Source organism: Gymnoscopelus microlampas, assembly GCF_963454915.1.
Source record: "Gymnoscopelus microlampas genome assembly, chromosome: 3".
Lineage (NCBI taxonomy): Eukaryota > Metazoa > Chordata > Actinopteri > Myctophiformes > Myctophidae > Gymnoscopelus > Gymnoscopelus microlampas.
In genome coordinates, this window is record NC_139940.1 from 27,644,729 (window position 1) to 27,666,408 (window position 21,680).

The window sequence follows — 21,680 nt, forward strand, 5'->3', positions numbered from 1 at the left end:
TTCACTGCCAGTGATGGGTCGCCCTGTCGGGGTAAAAAAGTTTGTGCTGCGTTGTGTTTTTACGCAGGCGCAGACCATGCTGTTTGTCCAGTTCCTCTGGTTGACTACCTGTGTGAGCCGAGGTAGACCCGTTTCTGTACCCGGTGGGAACGAGATGATAACGGAGGTTCTGGAGCGGAGGACGAGGCTTTGTTCCAGTGGAAGCCCACTTCCCTTGCAGGTGGTCGTGTGACAGACAGAGGGGTCCCCGCCACAGCACCCACTGCAGACCGCGAGACGGGGATTTCTCCGGGGTTTCAGAGTCCATTGGACGGCAGGTGCATGAGGGAAGGGAAAGGACACGGGCTTGTATTTCCGCGAGTGGAGTGAATGCATGGTCGGAAATCAACTGGTCGGTGGGTGTCTCGGCGGTAAATGTGTTATTAGTTGAATTAGTATGCGGCTGAAGTACACAGCTGCTGCCGACATCCAGCTGGGGGATTGATCGGCAGCCTGAAGTCTGTCTCCGCCGTGCCTACCGAGTGACTCCTCGCCCCGGGGAGGAGGTGGCAGTAACAGGACTTTGCTTTTGCTTTGCTTTGCTTTGCTTTGCTACCCTGGTGGTCTGGTCACCCACACTGACACTCGGTGCGGGTTCTCCCGGTGGTGTTGTTGTGAGCGAGGAGCTGCGCTCCAGAAACACGGACCACCTCGCGTTGTGGGTCCGAAAAATGATGGGCTTTCTGCGCAGGACGTTCAGCCGCCACTCCCGGAGACGGTTTCAGGCCACGGAGCGGGACGGTAAAGGAGGAGGAGGAAGAGGGGCAACCGGGAATCCGGTGCTCCTCGCTCACCAGCAGCAGGTCATCCACGCGCCCGCCGTGGTGACCGGGGGGTCGGCCGTGCACATCCCGGCGGCGGGGACCGCCAGGACCACCATCACTTGTCGCGTCCTGCTGCTGGATGGCTCGGACGTCAATGTGGATTTGCCTGTGAGTGCAGTGAAGCCCGCCTGGTGTTGTGACAGTGGCTCTGTGTTTACACTGACCGACTGTGTGTAGAGACACACACACACACACACACACACACACACACACACACACACACACACACACACACACACACACACACACACACACACACACACCCCATGGTGGCACCGGATGAGGGACACTAGATGATTTACAAGAAGGATTTATGGAAAGCTCACAGATTCAAAGTTAAACTTAAAAGACGTGTGTGTGTGTGTGTGTGTGTGTGTGTGTGTGTGTGTGTGTGTGTGTGTGTGTGTGTGTGTGTGTGTGTGTGTGTGTGTGTGTGTGTGTGTGTGTGTGTGTGTGTTGTGTGGCCATCCCTCTTGCACACAGACAGAGGGGTAGCTACAGATGGTGTCGTGATCAGCCAGCTCATCACATTACTTCCCCACTCTGACTACTGGGAAAGCAACAAACCCCACGAGGGACAGGACATGGGATGGGTTCAGGTCTATGACCCCTGGTCCCTTATGTCCTGCCTCTCATCTGTTCTTTCTTTTATTGTCAACCTTCTTTTGTCATCTCGCCATCACTCCATTCATTGCTGCGCGTTTCCTAGAATCTTACACTGTTGATTTGTCCTTTTCCTAATCTCCTTTCCACTCCTCGTTGCTCTGTTCTTTTAAGTCCTCTCTCACTTGCTACTTGCTCTCCTCTGCTCATCCTCCCCACCACCTCCTCTCCCTCCCTCTAATTCCTTCATAGTCTCAATTCCAGTCTCCATCTGCTATTCCCCAATTCCCTGACTTGATTTATCATTGTTGGGACTCTGTGACATGCGTGCGTGATTTCCAGTGCAAGAGGGGCTGGTTGGTCAGTGTGTGTGTGTGTGTGTGTGTGTGTGTGTGTGGGGGGGGCATGTGTGGGTAAGTCTCCTCTCATGAGATGTTTTCATTTTGAAGGTCATGTGTGTCAGGGAAGCTGTTGCATGCGTCACTCTTACAATGCTTTGCAGGCATAATGCGTTATCGAGAGAATCAGCCTCGTATGTTGAAAGAGTCTCTGCTGCTGTCCTACAAACAGCAGTCCCAACAGCAACAACATAACAATAAAATCAACAAGTCTTGGTAAATGCATTGCTGTATGCAATACAATCCTCAGCGTTTATTTAACTCAGAGTGTAAAAATGGCTTTGGGTTTAGGCTATTTGTACACTTTGTGTGTAAGTAACACTGGATTTTGCTGTGTATAACAAACAAAGCAAAATGACACATTGCTGTCGCTCAGTCACTGGTGGGCTGGAACAAGTCTGTTCATGTCCTGTGTTATCCCACAGGTATTCATATACAGGTGCACTGAATGGAACTTCAGACTAATTGAATTGAAGCTTGTCTGGTAGGCGGTTAGTTTTGCCTGGGCACAGCTATTGCATAGTATAGAACTAGAACCCCCTGGGTTCCTTGCCTCATAGGCAAAGTTTTGGGGACACTGAACATGTCCACTCATTTGACAGGAGATTGTATTTCAACTACTGCACAATGCTAGCCGAGTGTGCATAGTGGTAACATTTGTCCCATGACACACACACACACACACACACACACACACACACACACACACACACACACACACACACACACACACACACACACACACACACACACACACACACACACACACACACACACACACACACACACACACACACACACACACACACACACACACACACACACCAGCGAGTTTAAGCTAGTTATTAACAGACAGGAGCCATTAACAGGCATGAACCAAAGTTCAAGGCTGTCATCTTGCGCTCCCCACACCCTACAAACATACAACAACTTCTTTATTCAGGGCATGTTTTGGACTAGAACATTCTACAGGATAAAATACATGCAGACATTACAAAAGGAACATGTTTAGCAGAAGTTTAGGACACAGTGCCTCTTGTGCAGCATATGTGCCCAGGCTCATGTTCTGTGTGTGTGTGTGTGTGTGTGTGTGTGTGTGTGTGTGTGTGTGTGTGTGTGTGTGTGTGTGTGTGTGTGTGTGTGTGTGTGTGTGTGTGTGTGTGTGTGTGTGTGTGTGTGTGTGTGTGTGTGTGTGTGTGTGTTATGGACAAAGGCCTGAATAAGGGCCTTTCCCTCAGGGCTTGTCCCTCTCATTTTGACCCAGATGCAGACCTGGTCCTCTCTCTCACACACACACACCACCTTCACGTGCACCAGAAGTTGCTTTGTTCCAGTTATGTTCACTGGTGTTTCACTGATTAGTTCTTATCAGCCATTGTTACATTGCAGGAATCCCTTATTACTGATAAATGCCCTATAGAATGGCTAGTTTAAAGATGCATTTAATCAGAAACAAAATAAGGTATAATAGCTTAGGTTCCACTACGACTGAGGCTGTAAGGACATTGGGATTAATTTTGCTATTCATTGTTTTGTGTGTAGAGCAAGTCAAAGGGACAGGAGCTTTTTGACCAGATCATGTATCATTTAGACTTGGTGGAGGCCGATTACTTTGGACTGCAATACATGGATCCAGAACAAGTTTCAGTGAGTGTACACACACACACACACACACACACACACACACACACACACACACACACACACACACACACACACACACACACACACACACACACACATTGATGAAGCACTTGCTTTCAACGCCAGAGAATAAGATCCTCTTTCACCTTAATGCTGTCCTCTCTCTCAGCACTGGCTGGATATGACCAAACTCATAAAGAAACAGATTAGAGGTAAGTTCAACCATTTTCTATGTATGTATGTTTGTAATTTAAATGGAGGCAGGTGAGCTGGGAGCAGGTGGCTCATTATCAGATGTTGACATGGCGATTAACATGTGCATTACGGAGCCTTACCCATGTTTGCTTTCCCAACTTGGGACAGAGGGATGAATGGCGTCAGAAGGAGAAAGAGGGGGGCTGAGGAGATCTGGACACTGTTACAGACTTCAGTCCACTCGTCATTTGTTTTTGTTTATTGACTAGGCAAAAAAAACTACCTGGCAGATAGAGGCAGGTACCCAGGATTTGCTCAGACATTGGTAGAGCAGCTTCGTCCTATTTTGCGCCCTGGTCATGAATAACCTCTAGACCACAGTACAGTTTAATGATTTTGTTTCCCTGGGAGAGTTCAAAGCTCTGATTTTTAAAACGATGTAACTGAAGAGTGCAGCAGCTACTCCTAAACTGGATTTTGTCTTATGTATCTGTTGTCCCATGTCTATTTACCTTAACTGTTGTCTATATTGATTCTATTCTGTACTTTTTGTAACCTTGTAATGGTGTGATATCTTGGCCAGGTCTCTCTTGAAAAATAGATTAAAAAAATAAATAAAATATCTCTATGATTACTTGATGCCTTTACTCAGAACATAATGACATGAGTCTCTTCCTCTGGGCTTTTCTCTTCCCTTGTACTAATAGCCCTGACACTTTGTCTTTGTCACACTAGACTTACTCAGTCTCGCTCTCTCTCTCTCTCTCTCTCTCTCTCGCTCTTGCTCTCTTTCTCTCTCTCTCTCTCTCTCTCTCATATGCACACACACACAAGTATACTTCTTTAATTGTTTTTGCCATTTGTGTTTCTTAGACGGTCCTCCATGCAGATTGTTCTTTAGAGTGAAGTTCTACTCCTCAGAGCCAAATAACCTGCATGAGGAATTTACCAGGTACCACACTTACAGATACAGTATAGTATACACCACTGGTTCTCAAAGTGGGGTCCAGGGACCCCCAGGGGTCCTTGGGGGGGGGGGGGGGGGGGGGGAGTGGTCAAGCGGTCCCCAGCAAATTGAGCAACAGTCTAAACATTAAGCCCAATTTAGTTTTTTCGGATATTCGAAAACGGCAGCTTTACAAGCATCACACTGCAAACGTCTTGTGAGCTTATAAATCGTTTTAAAAAATCTTGACAAATACATATGAATTTTGGGGTCCTTGACATGAGAATGCTTGAACACCACTGGCATACACACACACACACACACACACACACACACACACACACACACACACACACACACACACACACACACACACACACACACACACACAGAGCCCTCCCCTGAGTCAAATGGGAAGATGGGCTAATTACTTAGCTCCTGTGGGCAAGATTGTTATCAAGGCCAAGCGGCGGACAGAGAGCTGTTAAGACCGATAGTGAGGGTGTTCGATTAGGAACCATCACAGATAAGACAGAATGTGAGCGTCTTTGTTTGGGACCCATTACGCACATTACTAGTCATGACATTTCTTTTGCCTGAGATTCTGTCTTCTTTCTGCACCTGTCATTCTCTTGATGTTCTTTCCATTTCCTCCTCAGGTATCTGTTTGTTCTGCAGCTCCGACAAGACATTCTGTCCGGCAAGTAAGCAGTTCCTGATATCGCTCATTAGTAACACTGGCATGTACTGTACATATAACCTTAACACTAATATCTGTATTGCTAACCATTGCTCACATCCCTATTCTGGGCTTGTCATACTCATATTAGGCGAACATTTGGCAAAAAATAGGCGACCATTAACCGAAAATAGCCAAAACACAAGTAGACCGGCCATTCTCACCATTTGATGTACAATGAAGTATCGTCGCTGTCTGGCAGAAACCAGCTAACTCCATTTTTCAGCCTTTTCGTTTTTTTCCATAAATCAGTGCTATTGAACACCCTTTACATCTGTGTGTTGGTTAGAAAAAATATTGAACCAATGAAAAGTATTAAAAAGCGCTTCTTCTGACAAAACCAGCTAACTCTGGTTTTGCTAACTCCAAGCTCCACACCCTTTTGACCTCCAACCTCATTGTAAGCTTGGAGGTCCATTCAGCTGTTCTTATCAATGATGAACAAAACCTCCTATCCACTTTTTGTTTTGTTTTTTCATTTCCTGAACATTTGCCCGACAGCAGAGATGTAGTGAAGTCAATTCCTTGCAAGTGGAGCAAAATTTGTGATGCACACATAAATGCATGTACACTTGTACGCCTATATGTGTGGGTGTGTGTGCGCACACACACACACACACCACTTGTCACGTTGGGGTCACTGTGTACAGCACGCTGAAGTCTGCAGCGTATTCAGTAAAATCCTGAGTGTTAGTTTTGCTCTAAGAGTGTACAAATGGACCCGCAAAGGTAAAAAGTAACACTCAGGACATCACACACACACACAGACAGCGTGTCTCCCCTCTCCCTCCCCCTGGTTCTATCTGGGCCATGGCTCCCCTGAGCTGAGCTCCATTATGAAGGCCGCTTATTTTAAGAAAAGGGCTGCTCTTCTCCTTGACACACACACGTGTATGCTCTATCACACACACACACACACACACACACACACACACACACACACACACACACACACACACACACACACACACACACACACACACACACACACACACAATCTTGTGCATTCACATGTTTATTCCTCTTCAAGCTATGACAACAATACAAAATGCACACGTGCATGTGTGGGACCCATTTGTCACAGTAGTGTCAACTCTTGTCTTTCCAGGTTGAAATGTCCATACGATGTCTCAGTAGAACTTGGGGCCTATTGTTTACAGAGTAAGTAGATTTCATCCAAAGACTGCTTCATTTCTATAAACATTTACCAGAGAGTATGACCTTATTTGGGGACGTTTTTATTTCACAATTGTAAGCCCCTTCATGATTATGATACTTTGATGCTCTCTGTATTACCAACTCACACACGCACACACACACACACACACACACACACACACACACACACACACACACACACACACACACACACACACACACACACACACACACACACACACACACACACACACGTACTGTACATGTACATTCTGTTGCATTTGTTATGACATCGTTATGTTTGCTCCTTCCCCTGTTGCTCAACCAATATCTGCTACTCAACCAATGCATCTGTAAGCCCCAATACATGTGTCATTTTGTGTGTGTGTGTGTGTGTGTGTGTGTGTGTGTGTGTGTGTGTGTGTGTTTGTTTATTTGTTTATGTTTATGTAGGTACTGTATGTCTGTATGTGTGCCTCTCCCTGAATGTACTTTGTGTGTGTGTGTGTGTGTGTGTGTGTGTGTGTGTGTGTGTGTGTGTGTGTGTGTCAGTGCATGTCTCTGTGTACTATTGCTGCTTCTACTATCACTATACTATCTTGCCACTATTACATAATACACCAAGTTCAATCATTTATATGTATTAATTTACTTACCCATATCACCCTCTATGTTGTATAGTCTCTATCTTTATCTTAACTATATTTATGTCAACTTACTGTTTCTTAATAGTGTCATAATTCAGGAATTTTGCTTATGCGCAAACATACCTGGCAATTAAAAGGGTTTGTGATTGTGAATGTCATTGTGTGCAGGTGAGCTGGGAGACTGTGATCCTATGGAGCAGTCTCCAGAGCTTGTATCAGAGTTTCGTTTCACTCCCAAACAGAGTGAGGGCATGGAGGCAGACATCTTCGGCAAGTGGGTTGAGCTCAGGTGAGGTTAACCCATTAAGGCCTGAGGTCGATTCTACAAAATGTCTTCTAAATCCTAACAGTAATTTTTGAAAAAAAATATGCAATGCTATAATATCAGTGGCTCTCAAACTTTTTCATGTCAAGGACCCCCAAAATGATATGTATTTGACCGCGGACCCCCATCTCAAAATATTTTGTTCCAGCTTGTAGATCTGCTACTTTTTCTATTTTTGAATTTGAATCCTGAAAAGTAATAGTTTTGGACAAATGAGGTTTCCACTCGACAGAGACGATATTTTACTTAAGTAACAGTAGCAATACCGCATTATGAAAATACTCTGTTGCAAGTAAAAGGCCTGTATTAAAACCTTTGCTTGAGTAAAAGTACAGAGAGAGATTGTTCAGGATTTGTCAAACTTTATCGAAAATAGCAGATCGAGCTTGTAGAGCGGCTATTTTCAAATAGCTAAAGCATAACATAATATAAAATGTGTGTTTTGAATTCATCGAAATCTGCGAAGTAACTAAAGTTGTCAAATAATTGTGGTGGAGTAAAAAGTGCAATGCTTTCCCCTGAGACATAGTGGAGCAGAAGTGTCAAGTTTTGGAAAATACTTGAGTAAAGTAAAAGTACCTCAGAATTGTACTTATGTTCAGTAGTTGAGTATGTACTTAGTTTCTTTACACCATTGGGTTAAAGGTTCTCTATCTGGGAGTAATCCGTTTGTAGTGCACGTTATACAGGGCCAGGTCTCTCACTATGCTATTGTTGTCAGTGCAGCTGGTAAGAGGCATAATGTAGCCAATAGTTTGACCTTCATTGGGAGCAAACTGTTGGCCGCTGAATAGGAAAGGAAGTTGTTCCAACATGGACATTCTGCACCAGGATTTCAAGTGAAAAGTCCCTCTAAAGTTCACTGTCCCACCATTCTCCCAACTATCCCTCCCTCCGTCCCTCCGACTCACTCTCTCTGGTCTGGGTGAAGGATTAAGGGATTAATCCCTGGAGGTTACTGATTGAATCCAGGCAGTATTTAACCCAGCCAGAGTGATCGCTCCCATCTCGGTTGAGATTACAACCACATATGCTGCACTTCATTGAGCCGACGCCACACCAGGACAGAGCCACGCGGAGTTCCCGCCTCACAATCCCCCCTTTGGTGTGGTATACCGAGAGCAAGGGAGGAATTCAGATGGAGGCTTACTCACAGAGTACTTCCCATAGATTCATCCCTATTTATCTCTTCCTCTCACTGCCTCTGTGTTTTTATCCAGAGCCAGAGACACTGTAGGCTAAAGCCTAATATCCTCCAGTGAAAAAGTCGCGCTTGACAGAAATAGCCGTATTTTTCAAATGAAAAATGTGTCACCGGGACTCGAGCGACATGTCACACAAGAATAAATTAGGCTTAAGTTAGACGTGACTGTGTGTTCTTGTTCAGGGTGTTGTGCCAATGCCATGCCCAGTATCTGAGCTGAGGGTTACTGACTGCTATGATGAATGCTATCTTCTGCATTTCTATTGTGAAAGCTCAACTTAATGACTCATTGTGTGTCCTTAGAGGGAAGAGCCCATCCCAGGCTGAGATCGCCTTCCTCAACAAATGCAAATGGCTGGAGCTTTATGGAGTAGATATGCACTTTGTCAAGGTCTGTGTGCATATTTCCTCCTGTGTACACATCGTCGCTGTCAGGCAGAAACCTTATTATCTCATGTTTTTGGATAAATTAATGCCCAACTTCATCATACAATCAAACAAAAGTAGCAAATTGCCTACAAGCTCAGTTGTGAGCTTGTAGATCTGCTATTTTAGCTATTTAAAAAAAATGAAAGGGGTTAAGTGTCTATGGGTTTTATAAATATTGAAAAAATGAAAAGTATTAATAAGAGCAAAATAATAACTACGTTGGATCCATTGAGATTTATTACTAGATTATTTCCTAAAAAGTACAGGTTTTGGACATACTGTACAAGGTTTCCACCTGACAGCAACCATATGTTTTCAATAGTTTACAATATGAATCAATATGATGACAATGTGCACTTTTGAGCTCTTTCCATTCACTATGTTGTGTCCTCAGGGACGAGATGGAGGGGAATACGCTCTAGGCCTCACTCCCACAGGCATCCTGGTGTTTGAGGGTTCAAGCAAGATTGGCCTCTTCTTTTGGTAAATAGAAGAGGGCATGTCCCTAGCCATCATTCCACCATAAGCCTAATTTATGCTTCGTCGCACGTCAGGGTGGCGCGCCGAAAATAGCACACCTACAAGCTCACAACACGTAGCATCCGTGACGTCTTGTGAGCTTGTAGGTTTGGTTATTTTTGACAAGTATGTAGGGCTGTCACGATGACAAATTTAAGTTGACGATTAATTGTCACTCAAGTAATTGCGATTAACGATTTTAATTGTGAGGTTGGCATTGAACATTGGAACATACAGTATGAAGCCTTTTAGGCTTCGTAATCAAAACATGCACAGGGCAGATATGACAAATAACTGAAATATACAAAGAAATTATTGACATATAATATCTTTTATGTATGTAAAAATAGCAGAAATAGCTGATCTACAAGCTTACACCTTTCTTCTGTGTACCATGTCCGTTTTTGCGGTGGTGTGTGTCCCCCCCAGGCCCAAGATCACACGCCTGGACTTCAAAAAGAGTCGTCTCACATTGGTAGTGGTGGAGGATGACGATAAGGTACAGATCCCATGACGGAACATGTTCTCCCATACAAATGAACGCACACACCTAGTACAGTAAATGGGTTGTGCTGGTGGTAGCAATACCACTATATAAAAAACACTCTGTTGCAAGTAAAAGGCCTGTATTCACAATTTGACTTGAGTAAAAGTACAAAAGAAATATATCGAAATATATACTTACAGTAACAAAGTAAAAGTACTCGCATTCTTCAAACTTTGTAGCTTGGCTATTTTGAATAGGATACAAGTATAAAATAGGGCTTAAGTCGTTTTGTGTGTTTTTGTTTTATATTAATAATCTGTTCAGCTAAAGATAAATGTTTTTGTATTGGAGTAAAAAAGTACAATATTTGCCTCTTGAGATGTGTTTAAAAATGTACATACTCAAGTAAAGTAAAAGTACCTCAAAATTGTACCTACTGTAAGTACAGTACTTGAGTAAAAGTGCTTGGTTTACTTTCCACCCCTGGTTTAGGGACGCGAGCAGGAGCATACGTTTGTGTTCCAGTTGGCCAGTGCCAAGAGCTGCAAACACCTGTGGAAGTGTGCTGTGGAGAGCCATGCCTTCTTCCGCCTACGGCAGCCGACCGCAGGCAAGGCCAGTCACAGTGACTTCACACGACTCGGCTCACGCTTCAGATTCAGGTAGAGCAGTGATTGCCTTTTTTATTTATTTCCAGGAACCCCTGTCTGATATGCATTAGACCAGTGGTTCTCAACCTTTTCAGGACGCGACCACCCCCCCCCCCCCCCAAAAAAAAAAAAAAAAAAAACATATTTGAACTGGGGACCGCCCTCCCTGACAGGCACTTGGAATTTTAGGCATTACATTTTGTTTGACTCGGTTCCACAGATAAATATTGTGAAAATAGCCGATCTACAAGCTCACAACACGAGGCATCTGCTATTTTCAAAATGTTTGCCCCCCCCCACAAATCATGCGGCGACCCCTTTGGGGGTCTCGAGCCCCAGGTTGAGAACCACTGCATTCGGACCCCCCATTCGATGTTTTTATCCCTGGGACTCCAATCTACTTACGTAAAATCCTCTGTGTTCATTTAACTCAGAGTGTACAAATGGAACCAAATGGACCCGTAAAGGTCTTACACACCGGGTGAATAAACAAACCGAAAATGCGTTGGTGAATATTTCAATATGAAACTATTAATTTGGTGTTGCCCCATTCAGACAGGTTGATTATTTTATTCGCTCTGCAAAATCTACCTCATTTTGAAAAAATGATTACGTCGCTTTGTCGCCTCATTATATTTGCATTGTACTCATAACAGTTTCAGCAGTTTAAATGAATTGCGAATTAATAGCAAGAAATATACGCTCCCAGTGTGCACGGAGCTTTAGGGTCCATTTGGTCCCATTTGTACACTCTCTGAGTTACAGTCTTAAAAGGGTCAATTTGGACCCCTGTTGGTCCCTGCCCCGACATTGAAAACAGTGAGGTAGAACAGTGGTTCCCAAACCTTTTAGCTCCAGACCCAAAGGAGACATTTGGTGTCTCCTGACCCTGGGACCCAACTAGTGAAAAGGCGCCTTGTGAGTGTTTATAATTTTTGAAATAATAATTTAAAAAAGTAATGAAAGTGGGATGTTTACTCACACAACCCATAAAAATGGGTCTGCGACCCACTGTTTGGGAAACACTGAGGTAGAGCGCTAAAAACAACTCTATTCTCTGACGTCTATTCTCTCCAGCGACACATTGTTCACATTGTAGCTTATGATTCACAGGCCTTGGACCACTGAGGCTGTAGTGATCTTTTTGATGGTTGTGACAAACTGTAGCCAACTAGTCTGTCACATTAAACAGAAGCCTCTGTATCTATGGTTACAGTGTGTCTATGGTTACACAGATTTGTTCCTATGGTGACAAATCTTCATTCACAATGTTTGTTTTTCTTGTCAAACTGTTATCAGAGATAAGAGAAAAAGCTTTATCTCGCAAGAGGTATCTTCCTGTCCGTGGCTTTGAGCGACAGGAACAGAGGTGGGAGTGTATGTGTATTCAAAAATAAATTGTGAGATATATGATCTAGTTTTGCAGAAATGCTCTGTTCTGTCTTTATCTTGGATTACCTTTGATGCTTGGCTTGAAATGAATACATGGGGTTGTCGCACTTTGCAACGTGTTGATCAGTGTGTTAAAGGGATAGTTCACCCCCAAAATATATTTTTTTCTATCGAATTAGTTACCCCATGGAGACTTGAATTCATGGATATTTTTTTTGTTATCGTTGCATTCCTAAGCCAATAATTTGATGACCGACAGCGGTTCCGGTAGGAGACTCAAAGAGTCTCCTTTGTGTCTCCTACCGGAAGAGCTGCCTGCTGGTCATCAAATTATTGGATTAGGAATGTGACAAAAACAAAAAAATATCCATGAATTCAAGTCTCTGTGTGGTGACTAATCGATTAAAAAAGAAACTATCCCTTTTAAGGTTTCTGTACCCAGCATTGAATGACGGCAGTCAGCTATGATGCCAGTCTTGTGTCATCAGGCATTTCCATATTTTGGCAAAATCCAGGCACCTGTTACTGGGACCTAACCTTCACTAAACAACGTTGATTTGCGCTGACATTGTGGATCTCTATGTATTGTATATGGACATAAAACCACTGCCAACAATGTCAATTTGCGCTGGACAGCAGGGATTTCTATAATGTATGGGATTATCTGTGCACACGCACCCATGGTATCTCCATTATACGGTACGTGATATACAGTATGTGACGTGGTGATTTGCGCTGACGTTGGGCATGGCCATATTTAGGCTGACAAACAGCCTGCTCGTCATTGCCGGGGTTATAGCATCGACAACGCATAGCAACTAGAACTTCAAAAGACCTTAAACCTTTCTGTATGTCCACCTCTCTGTCTACTTCTGTCTGTCTGTCTTTCTGCCTCAGTGGTAAAACGGAGTACCAGGCCACTCATGGTGGTAGGCTAAGGAGAGCCAGCACATTTGAAAGGAGACCAAGCAAGAGATATCCATCCCGCTCGCATTCACTTGGCAAAGGTGAATCTCATCTGCATGTAAAGAAACATCCGTGACTAGCACTGCACATCCAAGTGTCCATTTAACTCTTGAGTGTAAAAATGTACAGTGTAGGTGTATGTTCTAAAACTGTACTGGGACAATCGTAATGGTGTACATCGATTAACATGGGTTTTATGAGGTCTTGTATATCCGAGCTCCATGGTACACTGATGCAAATCCTTACTGATGTTTCATGAGCGATCATGAGAGACAATAATACTCACACTTTCAGTGTTTTTGTCTTTGTCCTTTCTTCTCACCTGACCGGCATCCCTTTGACATCATCAGTCACTATTTCTCCAGCCAAACCTCCACACATCAGGTGAGTCTTCCAAACGAATGGGTTCGCACGCACGCACGCACGCACGCACGCACGCACGCACGCACGCACGCACGCACGCACGCACGCACGCACGCACGCACGCACGCACGCACGCACGCACGCACGCACACACACACACACACACACACACACACACACACACACACACACACACACACACACACACACACACACACACACACACACACACACACACACACACACACACACACACCAATTCACATCAAGTAAATGCACTTACAGTAAAAGTTGACTCATGCGGTTCATGAGTACTTATTACGTCTAGCATAATCTAGTCTAGCAGTATAATCAGGTTGAATGTTAATCTAATGTTGATTATGTTGTTATTGCTGTATTTCAGCTCCCACGCCAGTCCTGACCCCAGCCTTCATCCTGTGAGTGATGTGTGTGTCTGTATGCAATATATGATATGATATATGTATTATACACACACAGTGCACTGTATATATTTATACACAATTCACTAATGTATTTTTCTCCTCTTGGCTTTTTTTCTGTCGTCCAGTACCAGTGTAACATTCCTATTGGCCATGATCCCTGGCACCCGCCCCACTCTGCTCTCTCGCCCCCAATTTACCTCCAGCACTCTGGACATACGCCACCTCACAGGTAAGAGCAGCCCTGATGCCATGATGGAGGATGAGAATACATTGTTAGAATGAATAGACAACATGGACGTGATGGGGGCAGACTTTCTGAAAGTTTCTCGTGTCATCTGTCTTTGAGCACAGACCGACATGAGGACACGTTTCTATTTTTGGAGATGGTCTCTCTTCTTTGCTCTCCCATTTTTCATCACACTTATTATCACTCATGGACTTCATTGTCTGTCTGTCTGTCTGTCTGTCTGTCTGTCTGCTTCCCGGCCTGCATGTCTATCTGTGTGATCCATGTGCATGTCTCTGTGTGTGCATACACGTGTGCACGTGTGTGTGTGTGCGCTGTGTGTGTGTACATTTTCAGGCCGTCTGATGAGGCTGCCAGTCCAGAGGCCGGTCACAGTTCCGTACCAGAGCGGACCAGCGGCACTTTCCCAGGATCCATCAGTGTGGTTTTCAGGGACAAGGTCATGACTGCACTTTGACCCCAGAACTTTGTCCCTTACACTGAGAGGTTCACAGTTTGAAACAGCCCCAAAGAGATCAGCTCTGTGGACATGGAAAAGAACACACTTGTTCATGTCATCGTCAACACCTCTACTGCCACCATCATCATCCACTCACCACAACACGCCCTCTTCATCTCATTAGGTGTCACTAATGTCCTTGCCATGGAGAAAAAAAGAGAGACCAATACAACACAGAGACATATACCATAGATAAGAGCACATTTATTGCTCTGTGCCTTTTGTTTTACCTTGTTTGCGTGTCTTTTAATGGATGTTCACGTTTCAGTGTACAAATCCATATTTCCAATTTTGTACTCTGTCGTACGATGACGTACCATGCTGAAAAGAACAGATCTACAAGCGAGCAGTTGTAGATTGGCTGTAGGCTCTCTGCATAACTCTAGTCCCAGCTTTCCAGAAGGTAGCATACCCGTTTCCTGTTCCAGTTCATTTCCCCATAGATTCATTTGATTGGCTGGTTTCATGAATTGCTGTCGAGCCAATCAAACGAAGCTGTGGGAAAATGAACCTGAACAGGAAACCGGCATGCCACCTTCTGAAAACCTTGAACTAAAGTTATGCACAGAGCCTATTTTCAGCACGGAACACCTTCGTACTACAAAGTATAAATCGGGCATAATACGTGATCTTATTTGACTCTGGACGACCAAAATTCCCCTTCATGTCTACGAGATCGTTCTTACAGCTAGATTAACCAAATCACTTTCAATGTAAGTGAAATGATAAGAATCTTCTGGATGTAATTGTGTCTTGTGTTAGGCGGTGCTTTGTGAGCTAATTCCTTTGCAGATATACTGTACAGAGGTGTCACGGTTTCACTCATGTGCACACATGCTGGGGGAGTAAATGAGCTGATTCACAAAATGTCATATCTGGGTTGTTATTTTTAACGTAAGCAATTAATTTTAAATGGAAAAGGGGACTAGAGACCTCAAGGTCTGATTTTGTGCTAAACTTTACTTTAATGTCTTGAAACCAGGTTGGAGATTTGCTAAACCTGACAATTGTTTACATAATTATTTGTTCATGTGATGTTGACAGAGTGTCTCTTTAGCCTTGTATTGTTTACTCTAATCATTATGCCTTAGAGATGTTGCCTTGTCAAATAAAGAAAATGCTTAATTGCAACATTGAGCAGATATAAGATCCATCTTTCAGCCTTTCACAACTGAAGTTAATTTAACGTATGATGTCATCATAGACTGTGCCTACCACCACACAGTTTCCAGGTATTGTTTTGTCTTCCAGTATCATTGTATTTTCATGACATCACAGACACGATTCTTAATCGTAGCTTCTGCGGCCTTCTGAGTGGCCTTATATTCTGTGTTTTGTTGTGATTGCATTGTCCTCTTCAGTTACCCCTTGAGTGGCCCTGGATCAGAGCATCAATTCAGTGTTGAGGAGAACGAGGCGCAGTATTCTGGAAAAGTCCACCACCATCACCGTCGCCATACACACAGCCAGGACACACTCTGCCATACACATGCTAAGAGCAGTAAGTACACACTGTCTTATGGAAATGTATAGGTCTGTCTGCAAATCTGTTATAACTCTGGGTGTGCATGCGTGGGTGTGTAGACCTGCAGAGCCTGTCTCCATGTTCAAGGGCACAGTCACACGCTTGTAATTTTCTTTCAGTGAGCCAACCATTCCAATAAACTGCACCAGCAAATCTGCACTGCCCACAATCCGCAAGACAGCATTGATAATTGATGCGTGGCATCTGTTAGCTACTCCCCTTCAGGCGCAGATGTGTGACCGTACCCTAAAGGCAGTTCTCCACCGCGTCGATATTGGCCCGACTCGGCCGCCGAAAGCGTCTCCTGCCGACAACCTGTTGTAGGTAGCGCCGTGCCGTCGGGTCGGGACTTCTAGATTACCGTCGATCAAGGACCGAGCAGGTTTGGTCGTGTTCTGACCGGTAGAGCCGTCTTCAGCTAACCGACTGCCTACTGCCGACTACTGAAGTAGTCTGAAGTAGTCTGTTTGGTGGAGAGTCACCTTAATAGTGTAGGCCGGTCAGTACTCTCAAATGCATTAATTTATTGATATTGTGTGTGTGTGTGTGTGTGTGTGTGTGTGTGTGTGTGTGTGTGTGTGTGTGTGTGTGTGTGTGTGTGTGTGTGTATTAGAACACAGACCCCCTCCCTGCCAAGTAGATGGGTTGGAGCTCTCTCATTCTCTACTGAAGGCTCTGGAATCAGACAGTGACACTTCCTCCCCATGGCCCTCGCTCCACATCAACATTGACAACAAGGTCTGTCACCATCTCACACCGCTGTTCTTGTATTCAGCTTAGCTTGAGTCTCTCGCCTTACCATTTCATCCCCTGTTTGCCAGGGGGAGGAGAAGCAACTGTCTGAAAAGTCTATGCACCCTCCAGCCTCTCCATCGGTGCTACCAGAACACGTCAAATGTAACATCCTCAAGGCCCAGATGGAAGCAACTTTCAGGGTGAGTATCGAAGGGAACTCCTCTCACCTGACCCATCTTCACCGACACATTGACCTGTAAGTTCTCCTGCCTGCAGTTGAAAAGCTAACTTCTCTAACTTCCCATCCTTCCACTTCCTCCTCTCTGCCCGTGATGAAGAAGGAAGGTCCAGTGACCCCCAGGGCAAAGACCTCAAGTGAAACGCTCAATGACAGGCTAGTATCTCTTTTAAGCACTTACAACCTGGTGTCCCTATTTTGGGGCAAAAATAACAGAAATAGCAGATCTACAAGCTCAACATATGATACCACGCTGTGTGAGCGGGTAGCACGGCTATTCTCACAGTCCAACACTGTCATACGATGAAGTAAGAATAGGGCTTAAGAGGTTAATACTGTCTGTGTGTACACACATTATCTTTGCCTGCCTTTTCATGTGAGTCGTCTTGTGTGTTGGTCCTCAGGTATCACAGCTCATCTCAAGACTCTGCTGGATCCAGCCTGACCACAGACAAGGCCCCGCACTGGCCTGACTGCAAGCCCACCCCAGAGAGACTGCAGCCCAAAGCCAACCCGAACATCAACCGCAGAAAGAGGCTGGTCCGACAGTTCAGCTTGTGAGTAGAGCTGACCTTTGATTACTGTTCAATGGCATTTCCGCTAGCACTTAACTCTTATGGTTTTGGATAATTGCGCTCTTGAATTGAATGCTACGCTGGGCCCACAAAGCAATAGTAATGGCATCTTCACTCTTTCAAAATGCCATTTGTTCACTTTAATTGCTGGGTTGTGTACTGCAATTGGTGCAGAATGCCATTCCCAAGCTCTGTCCTTTGATTGGTCTATCCTACACCCTACAGTAACCACGAAGATGAAGATAATCTCCCAGAGGCCCTTGCAGCAATTTCTTCTCAGAGTGCAGGGAAGTCTGGTTCTAATAGCTCATTGGACAGACAGATACAGCCTCCCATATATCCACAGGTAACACACATAACACACACACACACACACACACACACACACACACACACACACACACACACACACACACACACACACACCCTCAGAACTTATTACACAGTAATATCCTCAGTGTTAATTTAACCACCTTGTAACTCTGAAAGTGTACAAATATAACCAAATGGTCCCGTACTGAACACTGAGGTTTTTACTGTGTGAACACATACTGTATTTGTTCACTGCATTCTGCTCCACTGAGTCCGCTTGCATTGAAGCTTATTTCTGTCTCTGTGCTATCAGAAAGTAAGCAGATGACATGTGCATGTCAGTGCGTGTGTTTGTGTCCACACACACACACACACACACACACACACACACACACACACACACACACACACACACACACACACACACACACACACACACACACACACACACACACACACACACAATCACATGCTGTATGCACACACCCTTAGAACTTATTACACAGTAAAATCCTCAGTGTTAATTTAACCATTTGTAACTCTGTCAGAGTTGTAATCTCATTTCAGTCTCTGCGCTATCACAAAGTAAGCAGACGTGTGTGTGTGTGTGTGTGTGTGTGTGTGTGTGTGTGTGTGTGTGTGTACGTGTGTACGTGTGTGTGTGTTCATGTCACATGACTATTCCAGGTGGATACTATGCCAGCATTGGAGCCAGGTTGTCCCTCTCCTTCGTCTCCCCCCCACCTGTCCCCGTCTTTCTACAATAGCTCCAATGCACACCTGGTCCCTTATCTAGCTGCTGACAGGTACTACACTTCCCACAAGTCCCTTTCCAGTGACCTCACATACAAAACATTTCATTCAAGTTCCCTTTCCAGTGAGCTCACATACAAAACATTTCATTCAAGTTCCCTTTCCAGTGAGCTCACGTATAAAACTTCTTATTTTTTTAAGCGTTGCAAGAAATAATTGACTTCAATTGAATTCAATAGCAAGATTTAAATAGTTAAATCTTATAAATGAGTCCACAAGAGTAACATTCTTTGGTTTTGGTCAGCAAGAAATAATGGAGATCAAAATAAGTGCTCATAAATAAACAATTTAATAATTTATGATATGATTTTTTTTAGTAGGCCTATTTTATGTGGGTATGAAACACTCAAACAGTATAATTAGATTGGGTACACGGTTTTGCGGATTCACTTACTAAAAGTGGCGTGAATACACGTTTTGCAAAGAAAACCGGGAGTAACAGCTGATTCTTGCCAAGTGAAGAAGACATGCACTGCTGCACGTTTTGCATGTATTACTGTTGCTTCATGACTTACATAAATGCTTTAATTGTGTGTATGTGTTTGTAGTGGAGAGGAGATGAGGTTGGACAGAGAGAAGATTCTAAGAACACTCCTGACGACAGAGCTCTGAGACACTGAACCGTCACCCTGTGATGTCACCACCAGACACAACAGAGAGGTCCAGAGGAGGCAGATGCAGAAGTCCCAGAAGTCGCTGGCTGCACATTTACATAATGCATTCAGCATTTATAAATCTATATATATATATATATATATATATATATTTGCATAAAAGTACTTTGCTTAATTGTTATTTTACAAGTAAGGTGATTACGGTAATATTCACAAAACTGACCACACGGAAGTGAGATGGATTTAAGACTCACTGACGGGACTGGCACACATGGTTTAAGACACAGTTTCACAGACCAACTGGTGCTGGTTGCATGATAAAGATGTTAATGGATGGATTATTGATTTGATGTGATATATGATTTGTTTTGAGGTTGTGTTTAGGTTTGGTTTGATATCATTAACCACTTAAGCCCTATATACTTCGTCATTCGACGAACAGCAAACATAGCCGATCTGCAAAGTCACAAGTTTGGGCATTTCTGAAATATTTCACCTATGACCTGCGCAAAATAGGGACGCCAGAGAGGAAGTGGTTAACATGTCGTCGCTGTCCATGTTGTTCAGCCAGTGACTGGAGTCCTTCAGGTTGCTGATGTCTGAAGACTTTTCTCTTCCAGCACCAGTGATACAAACCTCACTATTTACATAAGACTGTTATCAGCGATCTGTACCATTTCAGAACCTTTTTGTGTGCTGCAGGACTAGCGAGTCTACTCATATTGAAATCAAGAAATTCAATGTGTAAATAGACAATAGGCAACTCATTAAACATGTTTGTTACAAACTCTTATTTAATATTGTATGCTTTTAGGGTTTTTACATTTTTGGAAAAACTTTAAAATAACTTGAAAAAAGGGGGGTTGAACGTGAATTCATGTCAGCCCTGGTATAAGAAATGATAGGAGCTGCAGTCTCAAATTGCCCATTAGATGGGGACAAATCCACAGCCACTACTGTTGTGGCAGGCACTGGCAGACACTGCTGATTAGGGCTTGCCAAGAGGAAGAGATACTGCATCACCCCGCTGTTGTCCAGAGTTTTTATCCCAATGTTAATCTTTCGGAGGTCAAATGCAAATTGGTTCTTGGAAGTTATTATGTTAGCCTCCATATGTGACGTCACCACCTCATTCTGAAGGGGTGTGTGTTTTTTGTTACCGTACTGTCAAATTGTAAATCCTCACTGTGTTGTTTACACCCTTGGTTTAATCTCAAATAAATAATGCTTCAACAGTTTGAGAATTATCTAGTGGCAGCATCTTTGATCTCTATTGACATTGGAATGTGGCTTGACCTCACCCTGTGTCTGTAGGCTATGCCTCGCCCTCTGTGTGTGTCTGTCTGTAGGCTATGCCTCGCCCTGTGTGTGTGTGTGTGTGTGTGTGTGTGTGTGTGTGTGTGTGTGTGTGTGTGTGTGCCTCACCCAACCTGAGGGAATGTTGTCATAAAGAATATTACAGATACACCCGCCTCTTCTCCACACAGCTCACGATGAGTCACATTATAATTGTCCCCCTGATCAGTCAGTGAACCACTTCAGTAAAAGCAGTCAATTCATCTTCTTGAAGGCAAGGCACAGTGGAACGGCTTCCACATGAATAATGGAATGTGCATTATCGTATACATCACTCTTATCTCGTGATCCTTCAATCATATGTGAGACAAAAAATGCAAGTAGGATTATAGAAGAGGTAAAGTCACTCAAAACCCCCAAAATAGCCAATACCCATTAGATTACCTAGTTAAAATTGTAAACATCATTGTAGTCCAACCATACTCAGTCAACATAAATGGGGAAAAGTTTGTGGGATCACTTCATATTTTAAAAATGCTGTAGTATATGATGTAATTGGCACAATTACTCTGCCAGATAATTGTATTGTAAGTCATGGAAGAAAAAAAATCGAGTTTTGTGTTGCGTTACATAGATACTAATGGTGTGTTGCTATGCTGGTTTAAGGCAAGGTGTTTTTCATGAGTGGGTGAATGAGTGTGTTTAAAAGGGATCAGGTTGGGTGGGGTGCACAGTATTGTGTTACACAATGCCAAATCTGCCCTGAGGGGGTCCGTCATCTTTTTGTCTGTTTCCCTTCTCTCTTTACCATGCTTGCTCTATCCATTCTTTACCTTCCCACCTTCCGAGAAAAAG

The 21,680-nt window shown here is 43.9% G+C and overlaps 1 protein-coding gene across 1 annotated transcript; it reads left to right on the plus strand.

Moving 5' to 3' along the window:
• Positions 1-562: 562 nt before the first annotated feature.
• Positions 563-20,776, plus strand: epb41l4b (erythrocyte membrane protein band 4.1 like 4B). Its single transcript, XM_084053269.1, has 23 exons — positions 563-971; positions 3,407-3,511; positions 3,678-3,720; positions 4,577-4,655; positions 5,309-5,353; positions 6,497-6,549; positions 7,362-7,482; positions 9,026-9,113; positions 9,546-9,634; positions 10,100-10,169; positions 10,650-10,819; positions 13,097-13,206; positions 13,516-13,549; positions 13,932-13,965; positions 14,097-14,200; positions 16,079-16,218; positions 16,856-16,980; positions 17,064-17,177; positions 17,316-17,371; positions 17,620-17,772; positions 18,016-18,136; positions 18,790-18,908; positions 19,464-20,776. The coding sequence occupies exons 1-23, from the start codon at positions 711-713 to the stop codon at positions 19,525-19,527; spliced, it is 2,298 nt and encodes a 765-aa protein (XP_083909395.1). The 5' UTR covers positions 563-710; the 3' UTR covers positions 19,528-20,776.
• The last annotated feature ends 904 nt before the right edge of the window (positions 20,777-21,680 follow it).